Genomic DNA, 21720 nt, shown 5'->3' with positions numbered 1-21720 from the left:
ATTTTCCTGCTTCTCTATTCCCCTTTATCCTCTGACTTAAAAGAAACAACACCACCAATCATATAAATAGTTCTACCTGATTCAATGTTTATTTTCTTTGTTCTGGTTACCATTTCCACCCCAACCCATTACTTAATTCTGAATAGCTTAAACTTTTCATTTGTAAAGCCCATTACCAGTGGCTGTGAGAACAAGTCTGCCTTGGCATTCTGTATATTTCACCGTTCTCCCATTGAAAGAATCACACCTAAACATGAGGAGTTCCCCCTAATCAGTGCCTAACATAGTTTCAGGGAAATGCAACGCAAATCAGCATAAATTAATCAGGGCTGCCACTGTCCTTAATATTTTTAATGCTTCCACAGATTAAACCCATTTCTCAGTATAAATTCACTGCACTCCAGACTTTACAAACTCCAAAGGGGGGCATTAATATTTAACTTGGGTTCTCTGTGGATCAAGTGCTGAACACTGCAAGAAGTTGTTGATTAACAGCCATACTAATAACCCTTTCTATTAAGCAGCTTCTAAAATCAACAGTGTCTTAGTTTGTTTGCTAATCCAAGAAAGCAGGGACTCTTCAGTACTACTCAAAAATATTACCAAGCTCCAGTATGCTGCAGCCTTTGTTTTTCATGATAAGACCGGGTAATAGCACACAGCTTAGTTAGAGACCTAAGTAGGTCCCACCTTTTTCTTGACGCCAGAATTCTAAGCTTAGGACTTAACCACCATTAAGCCAAGCTACATAGGAGAAGGAAATCTGAGAAAAGGAGAGAAAGTCAATCTTCCCAGAGGGACAGATCTGGTCTAATATATTTGCCAGTTACATGCAAATTAGGCAGTCACATGCACGTGACAATTTAATGTACAGGGGCCCTGCTTCCAATAAGTGCAGTTCAATTCACTTCTCGGGTTCTGACCAAACAGGCTAGCATTCTCTTCTCTTGGAGAAAAACATGATTGAAGTGGGCCATCAGGCAGCATGAAGACAAGAAGAGCTCTCTGTACTCCTCCCTACCTTCAGTACAGCACATTGAAAAGGCAAAAGGATTCCATCACTTTACGACAGGATTATCTCACTTTCTATTTCACAAAGGTCTTGTGAACAAATGCAGAGACCCCTGAAACAGAAGTTTGTTTCTACTTCTTAGTTTGCCAAATTGGCTGTATACTTTGCCTTTCTGAATCTTCTTATGTGCAATAAAAATATTCAATGAGGTGATCTTCAAGCTCCTTTCAAGACCTAAGATTCTATGATTGTATTATTATATGTCCAGATTTCATTACCAAGTTGACCATCAGTTGCTTCTATGGGGTGGGGATAAATGCCTTATGCAAGCTCCACATGTCTAGTGTTTTATAATTAGTACCTTTTAAAAAATGTTGGTTGAGGTGTGGAAAAGTGTGTTTTGCTGCTTCAATTAGTGTTAACAAGGGGATGAAGGGGATATACATATACACACTTACATAGAATATTCCTGGAGGTTCAAACCAGAAACTAATACTGGTTGTTTTCAAGCAAGGGGGCTCAAGGACCAGGAGTCTTGGGTGTGTGTGTGTGTAGGTGGGGAGTTATTTTTCAATATAAATTGTCCTTTGTACTTACATTCTGCGTTTCCCTTGTTCTTTCTCCTCCAGCCACACTGGCCGGCCTTCTTGCTATTCCTCCAATTTACGAAGTATGTTCCTGGTTCAAGGCCCTTGAACTTGCCGTTCTAGTGCCTAGAATACTCTTTTTCCACGCACTCATAAAGTTCACTGCCTTACTTCATCTGGACACTGCTCAAATGTCACCTTAACACAGAGACTCCCTTGACTACCTGTATGTAAAAACTCCCTTCCCCATACGGCTTATTTTAGGACCACCTGGCAATACATATTTGTGTTTATTTACTGTAAGACTACCTTTTGGAACCCTGACTGGTACATACCAGGCAAACAACAAATGCTTAAATTAAGAGATGAGACTTTTGAAAAGCAGTACATACATTTCTTTGTTAAGAAAAACAACCAGTTAAGGAATAAATGTTTGATGAATTATCTGTTAAGATGTTTATTATTATAGTACTAAGTCCAAACTTCTTTCCTCAACATATAGGACTCTCCTTATCGGCCACTGATTAGCCACGAACAAGTTACTAAACGTTCTGTTTCCTCATCCGTAAAGTGGGACCATTAATAATTACCGCTGACCTTTGAACGTGGGGTTGGGGTCCAACATACAGTAGAAAATCCACGTAGAATTTAAGTCGGCCCTCCGTATTTGTGAACGGCAGGTGGGAAATACACGGAATTAAGATTAAATGTAGGCGAAAGCGCAATGACAGCTATCAAAAGCACCCCGCTTCCTCCGCGCCTGGAGTGTAGAAGCCGCACCCGGCGTCAACTTGCTCCAAAGACCGCGAGAGCAGGGTCCAGAGCAGCCCCAGGTGAGACCAACCTTTGGGGCGGGGCGGGGCGTGCCTCCAGGTAGCCGTTGCTAGGGAAACCGTCTAGCGTCCCTTCAATACTTGCACGCGCGCGCCCAAGCGACTCTGCTCGACCTCCTTGCTGCGTTGGCAATTGGTGGAGCAGGGACCAATCAGAGGGGGCCGGAGGGCGGGGCGGGCAGTGTCTCGGGAAAGGCGTTCCCGTTGCCTCGCTCCCCGACTTCCGGGTCACCGTGCTAGTGGGGAACGCAGAGCGAGTAGCGTCGTTTCCGTTGCCGGCTGTTTGCAGTTGGGGAAACCGAGGCAGACTCCAGCTTCCCCTAGTTCTTCCGCTCCTGTGAGGTGGCTGCTCTTTCTTTTCTCTCGCCCCTTGCTGCTTCCGTGCGGGGGCGCGAGCCCCGCGGTGTCCCGCAGCAGATCCGCGGGGCGCCGGGCCGGCGGGGCTTTGTGCGAGCCGTTCCCTCCCACTCGCGGGCAGCAATGGAGCCGGGCTCCTCCGGGCTCCGAAACGGGCACTCGGCTCAGCAACTCCCCAGGTCTGGGGAGCTCGGGTGCCGCGAGGCTTGCTCTCCCTCCGCTCGGCAGTTCTTTTGTCTCGACGAGCGCGGACTGGATGGGTTCACGTTCACGTTACAGTTCAGCCCATCTCCCGTTGAGCTCCGTTTCTGCTCTGACCTGCGGGGATTTCGAAATTGACAGTCTCACAGGCCCTGCTCTAGAGATGATGTTTAAGTGGGAATGTCTAAGACAGGGAGGAGATGAGCATTTCTGTTTATTTTTAAGTAATAACTCACTTGCATTGCCCCCATCGCGCTTCATTTAGGAGCCGAAGGTTTTTCTTATGACAAAGATTCCGTTTTATTGAGGGTGTAGTTCATTTCCCTCTCTAGTATTCGGTCCTGCACCTGTTGGAAGGAAAATCAAGACTTAGCCAGGATTTGATCTACTCAGTGTTCGACTTGTGTACTTAAATTTGGAAGCCATGTGTAGTGTTTTTATTTGCTGGCATCACCTGACAGGAATAGATGCAACTGGACTCATCCACAAGGGATTAAGAAAAGCTTATTCCTTATAATAACAGTTCTGATACATGGGGTATTTTATTTAATTGTTGTTTAGTTGGGTGTTTTTTTTTTTTTTTTGTTCGTGAACTGTTGAGCCCCAATTCTCAAAGAATGAAAAATTAAAATAGGGAACTGAGAGCTTGAAGTAAGTAGTTTTGATTTGACAGTTAATTTTTTAAAAAGTGATAAATTGGCCATTTGACCAGCCATCATTGTTTCCTTAGATTTCTAAAACACTTCTACAGTGGAATACCATAGTAGATATTATAATTTGAGATTTGGTAAGTTGGATAAACTAATTTTTTCCATTTTAAGATCCAGTTTAAGGTAATTAAATCTGTCATATATTTCTTTCTCCAGGAAAAAAATGTTTATTTCTTTGTGGGACTTCTTCTATGGGCACTTTTTTCGATTTTGGATGAAATGGCTCTTACGACAGATGACTGGAAAGTGTGAATTGCAGCGAATTTTTGATACCTATGTAGGTGCACAAAGGACACACAGGATAGGTAATGTTATTTGAAAAAGAATAATTAAAACTAATGAAATTTACTCTGAATGAATATTTTTTTCTCAATATTCAGTGACAGATGTACTCATTGTGTGTCTTGATCAAGTCACCTAAACTCAGTTTTATAATCGTTGGAATCTAGCATTGAATCCTTTCAGCTCTAAAACTGTATGGCCTTGTAGAAAAAGAAAAGGATTACTATTTAATTTCCCATCTGTGCAAATAATTATTTTCTCTGGCTTCTGAAATCCATTAGTTGTGCCTTAGATTATAGTTATAACCTATATTCTAGAGAAAAATCTCTAGACTTTTATAAGCCCTTTGAAATTTTCATCCAAGTGATGAGAAAGAGTGAATATCTCTATCTAGATCCATTTTTATACTCAGCATCCTTCATCAATCGTTTAATCTCTTATGTAATTCATGAAAGGACAGTACTAGGTATACAGTGATCCCTAGGAATCATTATTAGACTCAAAATATGCACTGCTTAGTACTCTAGCTAGCCAGTAGCCACAGGCGTCGATTGGGCACCTGAAATGTGATTTGAGCGGACGTATAAACTAGGCATTGTGTTTGAAAGAATTCATATACAAAGGTTGTAAAAATATCTCAGTAATTGTTCATATTCATTATATGTGGAAATACTTTGGGTATATTGGTTTAATATATTTTGTTGGTTTAAAATAGTAAAATTTATTTTATCTGTTTCTTTTACTCTAATGTGGCTACTCGAGAAGATTTTAAAGTACACGTGTGGCTCACATTTTGGCTTGCATTATATTTCTATTGAACAATACTGCTGTAGTACCTTTTGAAGTTCATCAGCTTTCAATGCATAATTGAAAATATTACTTTAAATTAGGACACAGATGAGTGAGAAATATGGTGAAGGTCATTTCTCTTTGGCCAGGCTAAAGAAGGCCAGGGATCAACCACAGTTGATGCTCACTCTGTTGAATGGAAAACCATGACTTAACCAGGCTTTCTTTGAATTGAACAAGGGTGCTTCAACTAAGACAGTGGTCGGCAAACTCATTAGTCAACAGAGCCAAATATCAACAGTACAACGATTGAAATTACTTTTGAGAGCCGAAAACCGACTTCTGCGCATGGGCCACGAAGTTTTAATCGCACTGTACGTGCGCACCCGTACGTGGTATTTTGTGGAAGAGCCACACTCAAGGGGCCAAAGAGCCGCATGTGGCTCGCGAGCCGCAGTTTGCCGACCACTGAACTAAGAAATCCACCCCTGTAAGATCTGGGGAGTGGGTGTTGGTATCCAAGGCAACATGAAAGGATGACAGACATAAAGAGAGTAATAAGCCTCAGGGCAGCTGGATGATTGAAGTTTGTTTACTTCCTGACTTTTCTCACAACTTTGTGGCTGACTTAAAAATTATTGCCTGCTCTTTTGATTTGCCCTTTTAACTGTTCTGAGAAGAACAAAGTACCTCTTGATAAGAAATCTTGGCAGCATTGGTGTTTTATAGTGTGTGTGTGTGTGTGTGTGTGTGTGTGTGTAGGGGGGAACATACATTAATGCTTTACTTTGTGGCAAAAGCATTTTTCTGGAATTTTTCAAATTGCTAAGAAAAAAACTTTAAGCAAATATGCCAGAAAAAATTGTTTAATAAACCAATAAAAATGTTACTCATTCTTATTGAAATAGAAAACAAGAATGAAGAAGCTGTTTTGCTATTTGTCTCGTTTGAGGATGGGTAAATAATCTAAAGTCTTTTCATTTTTGCCACTGTGTTGTTTGATTCAGTTGCTAGCTCCTGAAATTGAAATGCTTACTCCTTAAGGCTAACAAGTGAAGAAAATGTAGTAGAGAGCACTCTTACTTTAGTCTTACCACGAGTTTCTGGGACACGAGCTATTCCGAGGTAGCCATGTGTGAATTTGCAGTGGTTAGTACACTTGGAGGTCTGCACAGAAACAGATGATGGGGAAATTAGTTTGACCTCACCTCTTTGGCTTTGGTATGTTGTGTTGGGTTGAGCATTTTGGAATCATTTAGTTGTCTATAAGGATACTGTAAGGATGAAATTTTTAAATGTTTGCTATGTTATTCAAGTAAAAGTAATATCTTCTAGAACTATGAAAGTAATGTATTATTGGCTTGATATTTATACTCTTTGACTATGGAGTAATTTACAAACAGTATTTAAGTGATAATGTCCTTTTTTTTTCATTTCAGAAAATTCCTTGATGTACTCCAAGAATAAGGTAGGATCATATCAAGGTGATAATTCCAGAAAATTTAACTGCAAGATAACTTTTCCTTTAAGAGGATGCTTCAATTTTAGAATTAATTCTTAATGTCCTACCAGAAGAGTCTTTGCTATATAACGTATTGAGTAAAATTTTCCCACTTTAGAAGTAATTTTTAATTTTTAAAATATTTCCTCTGTGTGTGTGCGTATGTGTGTGTGTGTGTGTGTGTGTGTATGTGTGTGTGCTATTCATGCACAAAGAAGGTATTTGAATAATTTGTCCTGTTCTTAAGTTTTGCTTGTTTATTTTGTCTCAAGACTCGATCATTTTGGGGGAAGCAGGTCTTGGGGGAAAACATTCTTTTAGACTGTGTCCTTAGGATAGGTTCTTATGCACTTGCTTGTTTCATGGAAGGAAGGATCCAATGGACATTTATAGGTTGTATTATTTAAGAAATCTGTTTTGTATGCATAGAACAAAGACCAGAGGCATATATGCTAATCTGTTACAGGTGGCTATCACTGGTGGTAAGATTACAAGATTATTTGCGTTTTCTATTTTGTGTTCTGCATTTAAAAATTTTCTGACTTCTGCCTTGAAAATTTTTGTGCATATATTTTTATGTAATTTTGAATTTTATAAAAAGTGTCTACTTCATAAGCACACTATGGTGGTTGCTCATTCGATAAGAGAACCTGTTCCTTTTCAGTTAAGGAAGTCTTCATCTGAAACATGTTACTTCTCTTTCAATTAATTAATTGCTTGAGTGATTTAAGCCCTACTGAAAATTTGAAACAAATTTGGTTTCGGCTTGCATTTAAAATCTGCATTGTAGAGTTGACTAAATACCTCAAAATTTACTGTTCTTTTTCAGTTGGGGATTTTTCTCAATCAGCTGTTTATCACATCTATAGGTTTTACAGAAAGCAACACTTGTTGTTGAGAGTGAAGTGGACAAGTGCATAGAAGATATAATGAGAGAAAAGAATATCAACCCTGAGAAGGATGTCAGGTATGCTGTGTGACAGGTTCTTTTTTATTTTGCGCCCACATCCTGTGAGTTGTGGTGATCACACACAGTTGGAAAGCGTTAGAGCTGAAGGGGTTGTGGAGAGCACCTGATTCCATGGTTTCAGGGGGTCCAGAGAGGAGAGTGACAGAAACAGATCTAAAGTCAGTATCTTTTGGTTCCCTGCCCAGTACTGTTGCTTTTTTACCATCTGCCTTCTTTAAGGTAACTTACCATTGCTTTCCCAAAGTTAAATAACTGCAGCTACTTTATGTCCTTCTTGTCCTTCAAAATCCAGTTGCTCTGTCCTTCTCCAGGAAGGCCCTCCCTGGCCCCTCCAGTCTGTGTTAGGGCCCCTGCTCTGTCCTGTCACGGAGCTCTCCATCATAGCATAACCCATTGCACTGTAATCATTGATTTACTCTTGTTCTTCCCAAATAAATTTTAAGTTCCATAAGAGACGGACTTGACTTACTCCATTTTTGAGTTCTCAGGACCAGTACTTGACTTGTAAGTATTCAGCAATTTGTTCTTTAGTCAGCATTTTCTGTGTAAATATAGAGGAAGGAGCAATTTATTTTGGCTGGACCAGGGAAGGGTACAGGAAAGAACTGTGAGGATAGTGTCACAGAAGAAGTGACATTTGAGCTGGACCTTGTTGAATGGGTAGGGAGGACATGCCATGCAGAGGAAGAATGCCAACTGGGCACAAGTGCTGCAGTATCTGGGAATGATCGGGAGTCTTTGTAGCTGGGGCATTGAACTCGTGCAGAGTGGTGGTTGGAGGAATGGAGTGCTGGACTACATCTCACACTGAGGGACAGATGTTGTTCTCTGGGTTTCTTTTTTCTTTTTTTAAGCTAACAAGTCATATTATCAGATACGTATTTTGAAGAAAATAGACTAGAAAATTTGGGGATGTGGGAGGCTGGCAGAAGGGATAAGAGAGAACAGTTAGGAAACTTGAGTCCTTCAGGTAAGAGATGACAAAGCTATAACTACATCAGCATAAATGAATAGATGATGATTGCTGTGAGGGACATTTCAGAGACAGAAAGGATGAGGGTTGGGGATCTTTCGATGTATTGGTGCAGAGAGGAAAGTCAGAGCTCGGAGGGTTCTAGCTTGGTGAACTAATGATTAGTGAGGTCATTAATAAGGTTAGCGACTTGTTAAGAAAAAGCATGTTTCCTCCGGGAGGACAAGCTGTTGTATTTGGGAGAACTGAGATCACCTGTCCTGGACTTGTTTGTTATAAACGTACTAGAGGCCCAATACATGAAGATTCGTGCAAAAATAGGCCTTCCTTACCCTGGCTGCCGGCACCGGTTTCCCTCTGGCACCCAGGACCCGGGCCTTCGCTCTGGCCACAGCCTCCCGCCTTCGCCACGAGTCGGCCATCGCCATCTTTTCCACAGTAATTTGCATATTCCCTCCTTATTGGCTGTGGGTGCCGCCATATTTGTTGTGAAGTGATGGTCAATTTGCATACTCCATCTTTATTAGATAGGATTCTTGGAAAATTTGGTCTGTTGGTGATAATTGGCTGTAAAGATTTGGGAATGTATGAGATTGCCCAGGAAAAGCATGAAAAGAAGACACAGTTGCCAAGCTTGCCCTTCTTACCATGTCTTGTCCTCTTTCTAGATAATGATTTATTATATGCTTCCTGATACTTTATATAAAGTTTTGTGTTTAAGGAGACTACTGATGCCTATTGTATTAAACTGAAAGCTAGAAAATGGTTTCTAAATAGACTTATGATCCACAAGCTATGGAATACTTTATTATGAAGGAATGATTTTTTTAATAATAATTTTGTTATTTTCAGTTTTAAAGTCTGCATGAAGGCATGCTTACTGCAGATATCTGGTTACAGACAGCTCTATTTGGATGTAGAAAGTGTGAGGAAAAAACCATATGATTCTGATAACCTGCAACATGAAAAGCTGCTTCTCAAGGTAAGTTTTGTTTTCTGCATTTGGAGTTAGTGAACACTGCAAAAATAAATCAGGCTTGAGCTAGTAAGGTCTGTGTGCAAGTTCTTGAGGCTTGTACAGCCATCCAGTGTTATTGCCCTTAGAGAATTTTGTTCTGTCAGTGAAAGATTTTTAGTTAACTCTTTTTGTAATTTTCTGATAAGCATCATTAAAATATATTCAAATAAATGTTATTTTAAATGCTTTTAATTCTGAAACAGATTATAAATATATAAAAGGAAATCTGTTAGTAATTTAAAGAAGGACCAGATAAAACCCAATCTAATCACTGATTTAGCTTCAGAGCCAGCAAAGTCTTGCCCTGTTTTAAAGCAGGGTCACAGGTCTTTGCACTTTATTTTGGGTAGCAGGATACTTTTATTAGGAGCCCTTTATTCAACAATGCCTGAAGTGGTAGTGAAACAAAAAAAAACCCACGTATTTCTGTTCTTCCGATTTTCATAAACTTATCAACTTTTTGAGTCTGTTTTGTTTGATGATGTGTGGTGTCAAATTTAGAAAATGATTAAGTATTTTATACTTTATGTTGCTATCTAACACTTGAAAGCTGTCTTATGTTATGTCATAATAGCTGCCTGATATTTTATCTCAGTCTTAAGGAATATATTCAGTTAAAACCAAGTCATATTATTTTCTTTTTTTAAAGCAAAAAACCCTCATAGACACAGACAACAGTATGGTGATTACCAGAGGGTAAAGGGGCATGCAGGGGATAGAAGAGGGTTTAGGGGAGATCAATGGAGATGGAAGGACACTTGAGTTGGGATGGTGAACACACAGCACAATAGACAGATGATGTATTATGGAATTGTACACCTGAAACCATTATAATTTTATTAACCAATGTCACCCCAATAAATTCAATTTAAAAAGTAAAAAGAAAAACCAAGGCAGGGAAACACAGTAGTTCACATGCAACTAACTAGTAAACTGCTCCCCATTTTGGGAGCAGAGTAGTTGATTAAGTAGTTCCTAATCTCATTAATTAAACAAATCATATAAACTAACCAAAAGTATATTGATATTAAATACTGCACCTTTGTTTTTTGTTTAAATGGTTCAGATATTCAAGTCAAGTAGTTCTACTGGAAAAGTCCTAGAGTATTCAAGTTTCTATTCCTTAACTAGGAAAACCTTCAGTGAGATTATTGAGAGAATAAAATTAAGATACTGGCCATTAAGAAATAGGGTTAGAGGAAAGACCATAGACAATTCCATTTAACTGAACCAAGAAAGGCCAAAGGGAAGATAGAATAAATTAAACAGTTAACAATTATGATTGCCTAGATAAAGATCTTAAAGTAAAAAACATGAGAGTACAGATCTGGCACTAAAAATGCTAAAGAAAATTATTAGCAATCTTTAGAAGAATGAAGAGGTCCCACAAAAAATTAAAGCTATGAACAATTTTAAAATAGTAATCATATGGGTTGGATACTCTGTATTATTTCTTCATAATCCCACTGTTAGAATAGAGCCTACTTAAATATATAGTATCAGAGGAAAGGGCCAAGTACATAACACTATTCTCATGGAAGTAGTTTACCAATTCTGTTATATAATATATATGTACTAGAGGCCCGGTGTACAGACTCATGCACCAGTGGGGTCCCTTGGCCTGGCCTGCAGGGATCAGGGGATCAGTGGACCACCGCGCTGCCACAGCCCTGCCTTACCCGCCAGCTCGTCAGGCTCCAGCCTGCTGTCCACTTCGATCCCTCACAGCACGAAGTAGTATGCGAAGCAACAGGTGGACAGGGAGGAGCTTGAGCCCGGGTTGGGCACTGCTTCTGCTCATCTTGGCCCCGCTGTGCCTGGCACACACGTGGGCGCTCAGGGGGAGTGTCCCTGGGAGCCCTGGGAGAGGCTCTTGACACCACAGCTGTGCTCGCCAGCCATGAGCCAGGCGTCTGGCGCCTGTTGGTCAGCTGAGCAGCGCTCCCACTGTGAGAGCACACTGACCCGTTGAGTGTCTGCCCCCTGGTGGTCAGTGCACATCATAGCTACCGGCCAGTCAGGTCTGGTCATCCAGTCACTTAGGCTTTTATATATGTAGATTACTTAGTAAATAAAGATATCTCATTGTTTTAGATTTCTGTGTATGTGTTCCAAAATTTTTATGTCTTTTAAGTTGGAATAAATATACTACATTTTTTATGATAATTGAAAAGTTCTCTAAACACAGTCTTTGTCAAACCTATAATTTGTCTACAAAAGTTGTTTAATTGAAAGCATTTAACATACTAGTTATATCATCTATGAGAAGGAAAAAAATCTTGGTAACTTAAGAATATCACTATTATTTGTAATACGGAAGCATGTTTGTACAGCTTTGGAATCTTTTAATGCCCACGAAAAAATTGAAGGCTAGAATCTCCAAGCAATGGGCTGACATTGGTTTCCAGGGTGATGATCCCAAAACGGACTTCAGAGGCATGGGCATACTTGGATTAATCAACCTTGTGTAAGTGAAAATAAACTTTCTTTTCTTCTCTAAATGAAATTACATGTAATCTCCAATTTAGTTTCCTACTACCTCTAAACTTTAATAGCTGCAGTGCTAAAAGTATTTACTAATGTGTTGACAACAATAGGAAGACATTGGAAATGTATTTGTGTATGTGTGTGTGATTTCTTTACTTACCAATACCTTTCTTCTTCTTTTCTCTTCCTGGCCTCCCTTCTGATACCTCCTACGGAATTATTTACACTCTTTTATTACTTTTAAAATATATATGTATACATACATATATATATATATATATTGATTTTAGAGAGAGGAAGGGAGATGGATAGAGAGATAGAAACATGGATGGGAGAGCAACATTGATTGGCTGCCTCCGGGAAGCCCCACACTGGGGATCGAGCCTGCAACCCCGAGCATGTGCCCTGACCAGGAATCAAACAATGACCTGGTTCAAGGACTAACGCTCAACAACTGAGCCACACTGATTGGGTTTTTATTATTTTTTTACCCTCTCGCCTCTCTCGTTTTGGCTGTCTGATTCCATTTTGGGAAATGTAACCAGATAAAATGATAATGAAGTCTCTTCATGCTTATTCTTACCATATGTGGCAGGTGATCTAAATCCCAGGCTTTCAGAGTCTGTATGGAATCTCTCTCCTTTTCTTCTTTAATACTTATGCTTGGGCACATTATGTATGAAATTGCAAAATATGTAACTAAAATCACAATTGGTAGCCAATAGACTGGAATATTACTTTTCTCCTATAAGGTATGCAAATGAAGAGATTCTGGTGTGTGGGTCTATCCTTGAATTGTGATTTATAGACTGCAAAATACCTGGAATGGAAACCCTAATGATTAACAAGGTTCATATAGTTACTATAAAGAAATTAGTCCTGAAATTGAGCTACATTGTGTTACAATTGAGAAAAAGTAGAGAAGGGAAAATCTGGTTAGAAATTTGTATGCTTTATGAAAATTTCAGTGATTGTGCTCTAAAATTTAAATAAAATATGTAAATCTTCATCAACATCCAGTCAGTCATCATATATGTCCATGTGTATGACTCCCAGTGTACTGTGAGGTGATTTAAAAGTTTCACAGGCTCTGGCTGGTTTGGCTCAGTGGATAGAGCATTGGCCTGCGGACTGAAGGGTCCCGGGTTTGATTCCGGTCAAGGGCACATGCCCAGGTTGTGGGCTTGATCCCCAGTAGGGGGCATGCAGGAGGCAGCCGATCGATGATTTTCTCTCATCATTGATTTTCCTATCTCTCTGTCTTCCTCTCTGAAACCAATAAAAATATATTTTTTAAAAAAGTTGAACAGATTTGGTCTCTACCTTTAAGAACTCAGAGGTTGCATGAGTTCAAGTCAACAGGATGGATGAGCCTACAAAGAAGTAGCTTTATCTGTTTCTCCTAATATTTCTGTTTTATGGCCAGAATTTTAGTTATACCACAGATCAAGGGTGGATTTTTGAGTGCAAAATGGAGTTTATTGACATTCTTCTAATTGCACTGGAAGTAGTATTAACCAATACAGACTTAAGTTGCCATAGAAGGAATAAGCCCATGTGAAAGGACGAATGTCCTAACAGGTACGCATTGACTATTTTATAGAAAATTTAGAACAAACAAATAAAAAGAACTCTAGACTTTTTTAAAGGTAAGTATAAAGTCTTTTGTTAGTTCACTTATTTGTTAAAAAAAAATATTAAAGCTTTGTCAAGGGTCTGTGGCCTGTGCTAGAGAGACCTGATAGTTCAGAATTAAATTTTGATTGATTCAAAAGCATTCTGAGTCACTGAAATAATTTTGGATGGAGATTGATTGGGATGATTGTGGCACTACTAGGACCATCATTTCGACAGTAACTTTTAAAAATTGCTTCTGGACAGCTCCTGTTTGAATTACTTCTGTTAATTTCATTATGTTTCTTAAAACTTTTTTAGGTATTTCAGTGAAAATTATACCAGGGAAGCTCATCAGATTCTTTCCCGATCAAACCATCCAAAATTAGGGTAAGCCAGATGTATTAAAGAAACTGTAAGTTCTTGAATTTAAGTTGGTTAGATCATCTGATTTGAAAGTATTTTGAGTTATTTTTTAAAAAAGATTATTTTAATCGATAAGAACTTTAAAGGATATTTCATGATACATTATTTTTAAGGCTGCATATGATCATATACCAATTTTGTATGTGTTTAAATATTTTTCATCACAAGATTTAGTTTATAAATGAGGATAAAGGACCTTTATAAAGATTTTTTGAGAAATAGATTTGAAAATAGAAATAGGAAATAGTTTTGAAATAGGAATATGAGAAATAGCTTTGAAATTTGTGCCATGAAATGCAAATTGAGGTCATATTAGCTATATCATATAATGTTATTTAATTTTTATATTCCAGTGATACCTATTTTTGAAAAAACATTATAACAATATTACATCATAAAAATAAATATCCTGATAATAAAAGAGAAAAGTCAGATTACCCAGTGTATTTTAGAAATCAATGAGAATATACACTGAGTGGCCAGATTATTATGATCTCTGAAGGCACAATAATCTGGCCACTCAGTGTGTGTGTGTGTGTGTGTGTGTGTGTGTGTGTGTGTGTGTGTGTGTGTATTTTTTTTTTTTTGAGGCCCAGTGCATGAATTCGTGCATTGGTGGGGTCTGGCCAGCCTGGCCATGGGGAGGGGACATGGGCGGTTGGCCGGCCTGCCTGCTGGTCGAACTCCTGGTTGAGGGGACAATTTGCATATTAGCCTTTTATTATATAGGATATACACTGAGTGGCCAGATTATTATGCATTCAGAAATCATAATAATCTGGCCACTCAGTGTATATATATAGTACTCCTTTTAGTTTCTAAAGAATTTTGGTTTTAGACATTCATATGACCAGAGCTTTATTTTTATTTCTTCATGTATATCCAGAACAGCAACAGCCTCTAAAGAACAAATTTTTTAAATCTATTCTGGTTATTTTTCTTAATATGTAGAGATTATTGTAAAGTCAGTACTGTGTTAGAAATGAATCAAAGCAACTAATTCCTTGCATAATTTCACATTTATTTTGTGAGCTATTTGGCTAGCTAGTGTAACTAATAATGTTTCTGACATAGGTATTCTTATGCAATAGTTGGAATCAATCTGACAGAGATGGCTTATAGCTTACTGAAGAGTGAAGCTTTGAAATTTCATCTCTACAATTTTGTTCCTGGTGTACCAACAATGGAACACTTTCATCAGTTTTATTGTGAGTATTAAAAGGAGTTAATTCTAAGGACATTTTTAAATCTTTAGGAAGACATAATGTATAATTCCTCTATCATTTTGTTATTTAGGATTTTTGGAAAAATGGAAAATAATGGAAGATGAGTTCCCTGAAGTATTTTGTATTTCAGTTTCTTTATTTGCTGATTAAAAATATTCAGTGAGGCAGTGTTTTCACATGTATGCAAATGTAGTGTTTATGCAGTTTTCTGTAGGTATCCATCTTTTAATCAACTATAAAATGAACTTTCCCTCTTTAATACTGTTTAATGAATGCTATTGACTATTTGCAGATTATTTTGTTACTCTTGTAAGGAAATTCAATTTAAAAACATACACACACACACACACACACACACACACACACACACACACACACTTATTTCAAGTCCAGGTTGTCTTGTTTTGTTGGGGCTACTTAATAGATTTTCCTCAAGCAGTCATATTACCACTATTCCATTAGCTTTTATTCTGATGACATTTGAACATTGATGATTTAATTGCATGAACTCCATCTTCAGAAGATATTTCTGAGAAGCAAAGAATTCAGATCCAGCTTAGTTTTTATGCTCTACTTTTTTTTTATCTTTTTATGTCTTTAGAATGTCACTTACATGTTGGCAGAAAACTACTTCAGTATAAACGGCCAAATTATAATTTCAACTCCATGCTTGAAGGTTTCATCCAGGTCTCTTTTTCCCACAATCTCCCCATCTTTATTTAATCCTTAATTCCAGGATTGTAACTGCGTGACCTCAGGCCTTTGTTACTAAGTCCCTGAAGTCACCTTTTCACCAGTCTTTCTGTGATGACCTCTGGTTCTTCTCCACATTAAGGGTGCAGTTACTTAAAATGGAAATCTAGTCATTCTACTCCACTGCCCAAAATTTCAAAAGGACCCATGACAAGACCCTGCATAATCCATGCCTGATCACCTCTCGGGACTCATCTTCTGCCACACACCAACTCCCCGCAGACTAAAGTTTAAGCACACGTCCTCTGTTATTTGCACAAATATGTCATGCTCTCTCATGACTCTGGACCTTTCACCCAGCCTGGAACAGTTCCTGCTCCCTCCATTCTTCCCACGTTTCTCATAGGCATCTCGTCAATGTCAGTTTAGATGTGACCTTCTGTGGGAAGTCTTACCAGAGACTCTGTTCCTTCAGTTACCATTTCTTTCTCCGTTATTCATCTTCCCATGAACAGGGGTAACTGGAGCATCTTTGGCTACTGTGGACCCCAGTGCCCTCAACACCAGCATCTTGTTTGGCTCTGGTCTAGGATGAGCATCAAAGTAGTATCTGGAGTAAAAAAGTCATTATAGGTTCAATTTAAATAGGGTTTATGAGTGATTTTAAATTCATGCTTTTTGTTATAAATATATCTATTTTAATATTTATTTGCATTAAATACTTTAAACATGTTCAGGGTTAAATTAGCTACTATAATGAGGACATAAAATAAAAATATTAAGCATATTTAGAGCTTATGTATTATTTTGTTTTTAATATATTTTTATTGATTTCAGAGAGGAAGGGAGAGGGAGAGAGATAGAAACATCAATGATGAGAGAATCGTTGATTGGCCGCCTCCTGCACGCCCCACCCTGGGGATCGAGCCTGCAACCCCAGGCATGTGCCTTGACCGAGAATCAAACTGTGACCTCCTGGCTCATAGATGGAAGCTAAATCACTGAGCCATGCTGGGTGGGCATATACTTTATGTATTCTTTTTAAAAAGAGGATTTGCTGATAATTCATTAGAAAAAGTGGAAATATCTCTGAATTTTAGAAATCAAATAGAAAACAGCTTTCTTGTAATTTATCCTTGTCCAACATTTTCTTGTTATTTCCATTTTTGTGTTTCAGGGGTCTCTGGGAATAATATTTTTTCCTATTCTCAGGATATCTTTTGACAGTATTATATCTTTTAAGTGAGAGATTTTGTTGAAATTGCTGCTTATTTTGACCATTCTTTTAAAATGCCTCAAGTTTCTAGTAGTTTCCGATGATTTATGATTATTATAGAATGTGGAATTCAATGGATGTTTATATACTTTTAAAATGAGATGGTTTGGATGACACTATTGAGCACTATGTGTTTTGTTTTTGTTTTTGTTTTTTAACTACAGGTTATCTTGTATATGAATTTGACAAGTTTTGGTTTGAAGAAAAGCCAGAAAGCATTATGTATTTCAACATATATAGAGAGAAGTTTCATGAAAAGATTAAAGGACTCTTACTGGATTATAATGTATCACTTACTTTAAAAATATGAATCATTCTTAGTATCTTCTATTTCTACCACATTTTGCACACACAACAGAATTTATATGTTGTAATAGAAATTATCTGATCAATTACACTACGTATATATAATTTCCTACAGAAATATTTCAGAAGTTCTATTTAAGAAAGCTAGTGGACAATCAGTGTATGTTTACAGTTGTTTATACACTGTCCTCCAAAGGTACCTTATCCTTCCAAAGATCCCCTTTGTGGAGTCATAGGAACTACAGTTTGGAACTTGGGACTTAACCCGTTTAGTATAAAAGTACAAATCAGGTATTTGTATTAAATTGGTTGATTAAAATGTATAAATATCAGTTTTCACTTTTATGTGTTGTAGTTCTCAAGTTGGTATCTTTGCAAAGCTCTTAACATGTTTTGTTTTTGAATTTGGAAATAATTGTTCTTTATTTCCTTTCTCTTATTTTATTTGTAGGTTAATTAGGGGGGAGAGTAGTTCTTCGTGTTTTTTTCAGTTGACTCTCAGTCACATGTCAGTGTTGCTTCATTAGTAGCAACATGTCAGAGAGGAGGAAGAACCTTTTTGGTTTGCCTGACTATTTAGCATAATAGATAAGAGAACAGCAGTATTGGTGACTAGCTTTTTTGTTTTTAAACACCACACTTTGAAATATTGCAATGTTATTTTAAAGCTTAAAGACATTTTCTCATATTCAGTCTTTGCTTTTTGTCAGTTGTAGAAAAGAACCTTAGTTAATGCTTGGTATGAGAACCTTTTATGGGGTTTCTCTACCTGTCTGTGTTTATGAAAAGAGATGTATTTGCTCAGAATATCTTGATTGTATTCAAAGGACAGTTGCTGTTTCAATAAAGCTGTCTTTGAACTTAAACAAAAAGAAAACTTAAAGCTTTATAAAAATCTCAGTTAAACGTCATTGGTTTATTTTGATAACTGTTAATTCTTGCTTCTCTGCTTTACTTCATAGTGTTTCCAGATGATGATGTATGAACTATATGGATATTATCTGAGTTAACAATTCGTGGGATTCTAAAGTAGCCTGAGGATGATGATTGTGCATTTTGTACAGCTTTATCCTCCTAAAGTAGCAAGTGTGTTAAGGATTACATAGTGATGAGATTCTAATGGGAGTAGTTTGTTCTGCATATGTTTTAGCAGAACCAAAAGAGTTTGAAGATGGGTTCATATGATGATAAGTTCTCCTTAAGTCCTACAGAAACCTGCCTGTTAAAGACATAATTTAATCTAAAGCACGACAACAGTTGGTACATCCTTTAATATGGTCTGTATTAAGTGTTGGAGGACTAGCTCTTAGGTGATTTATCAAGACCTGAGACTTTTAAGTATTGTTCATGCTTATTAACAACCCTCTCTTCAAACTTGCCAAAGAGAAGAGTGGTAAAATATTTGATTGGAAAATAACAGATGTGGTGTTGTAAGGAAACCTTTGGAGCAGTGGTCACCGACCGGTGGTCCGCGGACCACTGGTGGTCCATGAGGTCCGAAAGGTTGGCGACCTCTGGTTTAAGGAAACTTTTGGAGTAGTGGTTGCCAACCGGTGGTCCGTGGACCACTGGTGGTCTGTGAGGTCCAAAAGGTTGGCGATGGTATAGCACATTAAAAGTACATGCATTAAAATTATGATAAAGCATTTTAAAATTGCAATCATTTTAATACAATCATGGCAGTTTAGCTATTCAGTATTACAGGAGTTTAAAAATTGGTTTCTTGTGAGTATCTTAACTTGATTTTTTAAATGTTTTTAATGCTTTATCATCCAACTAGAGTTCTAGTTGTAGCAAAATCCTGATGAGGATCAAGTGTTAACCATTCAAGTTCCTTTTATCACAGGGTTTACTATTACATGGAAAGCAATTCTGTTAGTCTTTGAATTTCATGTTGAAAATACTTAACCTTTATATTTTAATCTTTCAACAGCTGAGACCTTGAACTGATTTAAATCTTTGTCGGTATCTTAATAAAAGAATGACTCAAGAATGAAAGGAGAAACTTTTTAAGTAATTTAAGTTTTTCCTTTCTAGGGAGAAAGAAATATTTTTCATAATATTTTTTTAAATGTCATTAGCAAGTTTCATTAATATTATGTTCTTTAAATCCACCTCTATTTGTATAGCATAGATATTGTTCTTTTTTTTTTTTTTTTGCTTAAACTAATCAGTAACCATTTCAGATAGCTCTATATTGAGCTGGTCTAAGCCACCCACAGATTCTTAGCTTTGACAGTCTGGAAGCCAAGCTGAGTGTCATTGGTTGTAAATTAAGAGTGTGACATGTGCCTTCTGGCTTTTAGGTAAGAGCGACATAGATGAAAAGAGAAATGGGATAATTGTGTCTGCCTTCCTCCTTTTCCTTGCTGTCCACATATGTTATGTTAGAATTTTATGTAGTCTTAAAATCCATGTTGAGAACCTTTCCCATTTCTATAATCATAACTACCAAGGTAGTTATAGAACTGAAGTAGCAGGAAAATTATGATTGTTTTAGCATGAGTAAAGTGAATCAATGTTGAAATGAACTGTTGTATGTGCTAGATTGAAGAGAGTGTGCCAGTGACAAGATAGTCTAAAAAATAATTAAGTGGTTGTAGTTCAGATATGTTCTGAAAGACAATCTTTAAAGAATGGGAGAAATCAGGAGATATCAGTGAACCAAGACCAACCTTTTTTTGTATTAAATGTGATAGATAGAAAAATTAGTGTCTTACTGGTACCATTTACAGTTTTAAAAACCATCCTTTTATTGAGAATGTCCATCCTCATTTTTTCTATTTTAAGATCTACTTGAATTTGTATGTGTTTTTCTATGTGAAAACATATGTATTCTTCATTCTTACTCCAGTGTTCACAGGGATTTATGTACATTTCTTTCCTTGGTGTTCAGTGAGGTAGAACTTGCTCAAAGATTTGCCCATTACATGAATGTGAAAAGTGAACACTCGTGGCCAGAACAGGAAAAATTACATATTTTCATGGCACAGAAGAGAAGAGGTTTGGCTTGGAGAGCAATAATGCTTGTTATCCTTTTTGAATTAGTGAAGCAACGATTTCCTCGGGATAAATGGTCCACCCACCTTCTCTATGAACAAGGCTGGGAAGGCTTAATTTCCATTTTCATATTTATGAACCTCTCCACATCTGCTTTTTTTTTTCATGAAAATTAATGGAGTCGTTAAAAATCTTGGAGGAAAAAAATCATGCGTGAACTTATTTTTTTCTGGCTTCAGCTTTTGACAAGAGAAATTTAAAATGTAGTACAGGTAAGACCCAAGTACTACAATATTATGATAAGGCGATTCCATAATTCTGTTAAAGTATCCAACAGATACTTAAGCAGTAGCTTTCCCTGAAGGAAAAAGCTAGTTGCCAACTTAAAGAAATAGATTTTTGTTTACTTTGGATAAAGCAACTAATTTCTATGTAAAAGCAATAGTTGAAATATGATGTCATTGTGTTTGGAATGTTGTGAGCAAATAAAAAAACATGTTGAAACTATTGTAAACCTTGATGTTAATACTTTTGCTCTCTTCCCATCCTCCCATCTCTTATTGAAGTCATTTGTGTTGCTGCAACATAAATGAAACATGGTTATTTAATCCTTTAACCATATTTCTGTAGAGTAAATCAGAATACACAGAATTCTTTTTTGTGACTTTAACTCATCTGCTAATTACCTGTTTAAGAAGTTATTGGATAAGAACAATTTTGGCTTCCTGGCTTTTCTGCCATTCCTTGTTTTATCAACATTCACATCATGGGGGTGCCGGAAGGAGAAGAGAGAGATCAAGAAATTGAAAACCTGTTTGAAAAAAATGATAGAAAACTTCCCTAACTTGGTGAAGAAAGTAGACATACAATTCCAGGAAGCACACAGATTCCCAAACAAGATGAACCCAAAGAGGCCCACGCCAAGACTCATCATAATTAAAATCCCAAGGATTAAAGACAGATAGAATCTTAAAACCAGCGAGAGAAAAGTGGTTAGTTACCTCCATGGGAGCTTCCATAAGACTGTCAGCTGATTTCTCAACAGAAATTTTGCAGGCCAGAAGGGATTGGCAAGAAATATTCAAAATGTTGAAAAGCAAGGTTATTCTGTCTAGCAAAGCTATCATTTAGAATCAAAGGACAGATAAAGAGCTTCCCAGACAAGAAAAAGCTAAGGGAATTGGCTCTCATACTTCTTTTAATCTCATTTATTCTTTCCCTACTTCTTTTGCACTCAGTGAGTAGGCATGAAAAAGGTTACTACAGTTTTTAATGACAAATTTGGCTTTACTGGAAAGAGGCCCTGAAGATTCATTTTTGCCTGAGTCTGCTGCTCTGTCTAACCAAAGGTACCTCATATCTAAAATTCTGTGATTCTAAGAAAGATGCCATGATTCTAATACAACAATGCCCAAATGGATATGTCTTAGCATAGAACTTGTTATAGATGTCATAAAAC

General features: G+C 37.4%; 1 protein-coding gene across 1 annotated transcript; it reads left to right on the top strand.

Annotated features, from left to right (window-relative positions):
• Positions 1–2646: 2646 nt before the first annotated feature.
• On the top strand, positions 2647–20825 carry ELMOD2 (ELMO domain containing 2). The gene is made up of 9 exons (XM_079771648.1): positions 2647–2774; positions 3857–4005; positions 6211–6239; positions 7142–7239; positions 9068–9197; positions 11567–11700; positions 13656–13724; positions 14835–14968; positions 17120–20825. Exons 2-9 carry the CDS (start codon positions 3864–3866, stop codon positions 17263–17265), a joined length of 882 nt encoding a protein of 293 aa, XP_079627774.1. The 5' UTR covers positions 2647–2774; positions 3857–3863; the 3' UTR covers positions 17266–20825.
• Positions 20826–21720: the final 895 nt, after the last annotated feature.

The sequence above is a fragment of the Cnephaeus nilssonii genome (genome assembly GCF_951640355.1).
Source record: "Cnephaeus nilssonii genome assembly, chromosome: 5".
Classification (NCBI taxonomy): Eukaryota; Metazoa; Chordata; class Mammalia; order Chiroptera; family Vespertilionidae; genus Cnephaeus; species Cnephaeus nilssonii.
The sequence above is the reverse complement of the archived record's forward strand: the minus strand, read 5'-3'. Positions and strand labels throughout refer to the sequence as shown.

What these genes read in the sequence shown, in the direction of transcription:
- ELMOD2 (XM_079771648.1), top strand. Translation starts at nt 3,864, where the DNA reads ATGTTTATTTCTTTGTGGGACTTCTTCTATGGGCACTTTTTTCGATTT. An exon ending in ATGAAAAGCTGCTTCTCAAG is followed by an intron (nt 9,198 to 11,566) that starts GTAAGTTTTGTT and finishes ATGTTTGTACAG; the next exon opens with CTTTGGAATCTTTTAATGCC. An exon ending in CTTGGATTAATCAACCTTGT is followed by an intron (nt 11,701 to 13,655) that starts GTAAGTGAAAAT and finishes AAACTTTTTTAG; the next exon opens with GTATTTCAGTGAAAATTATA.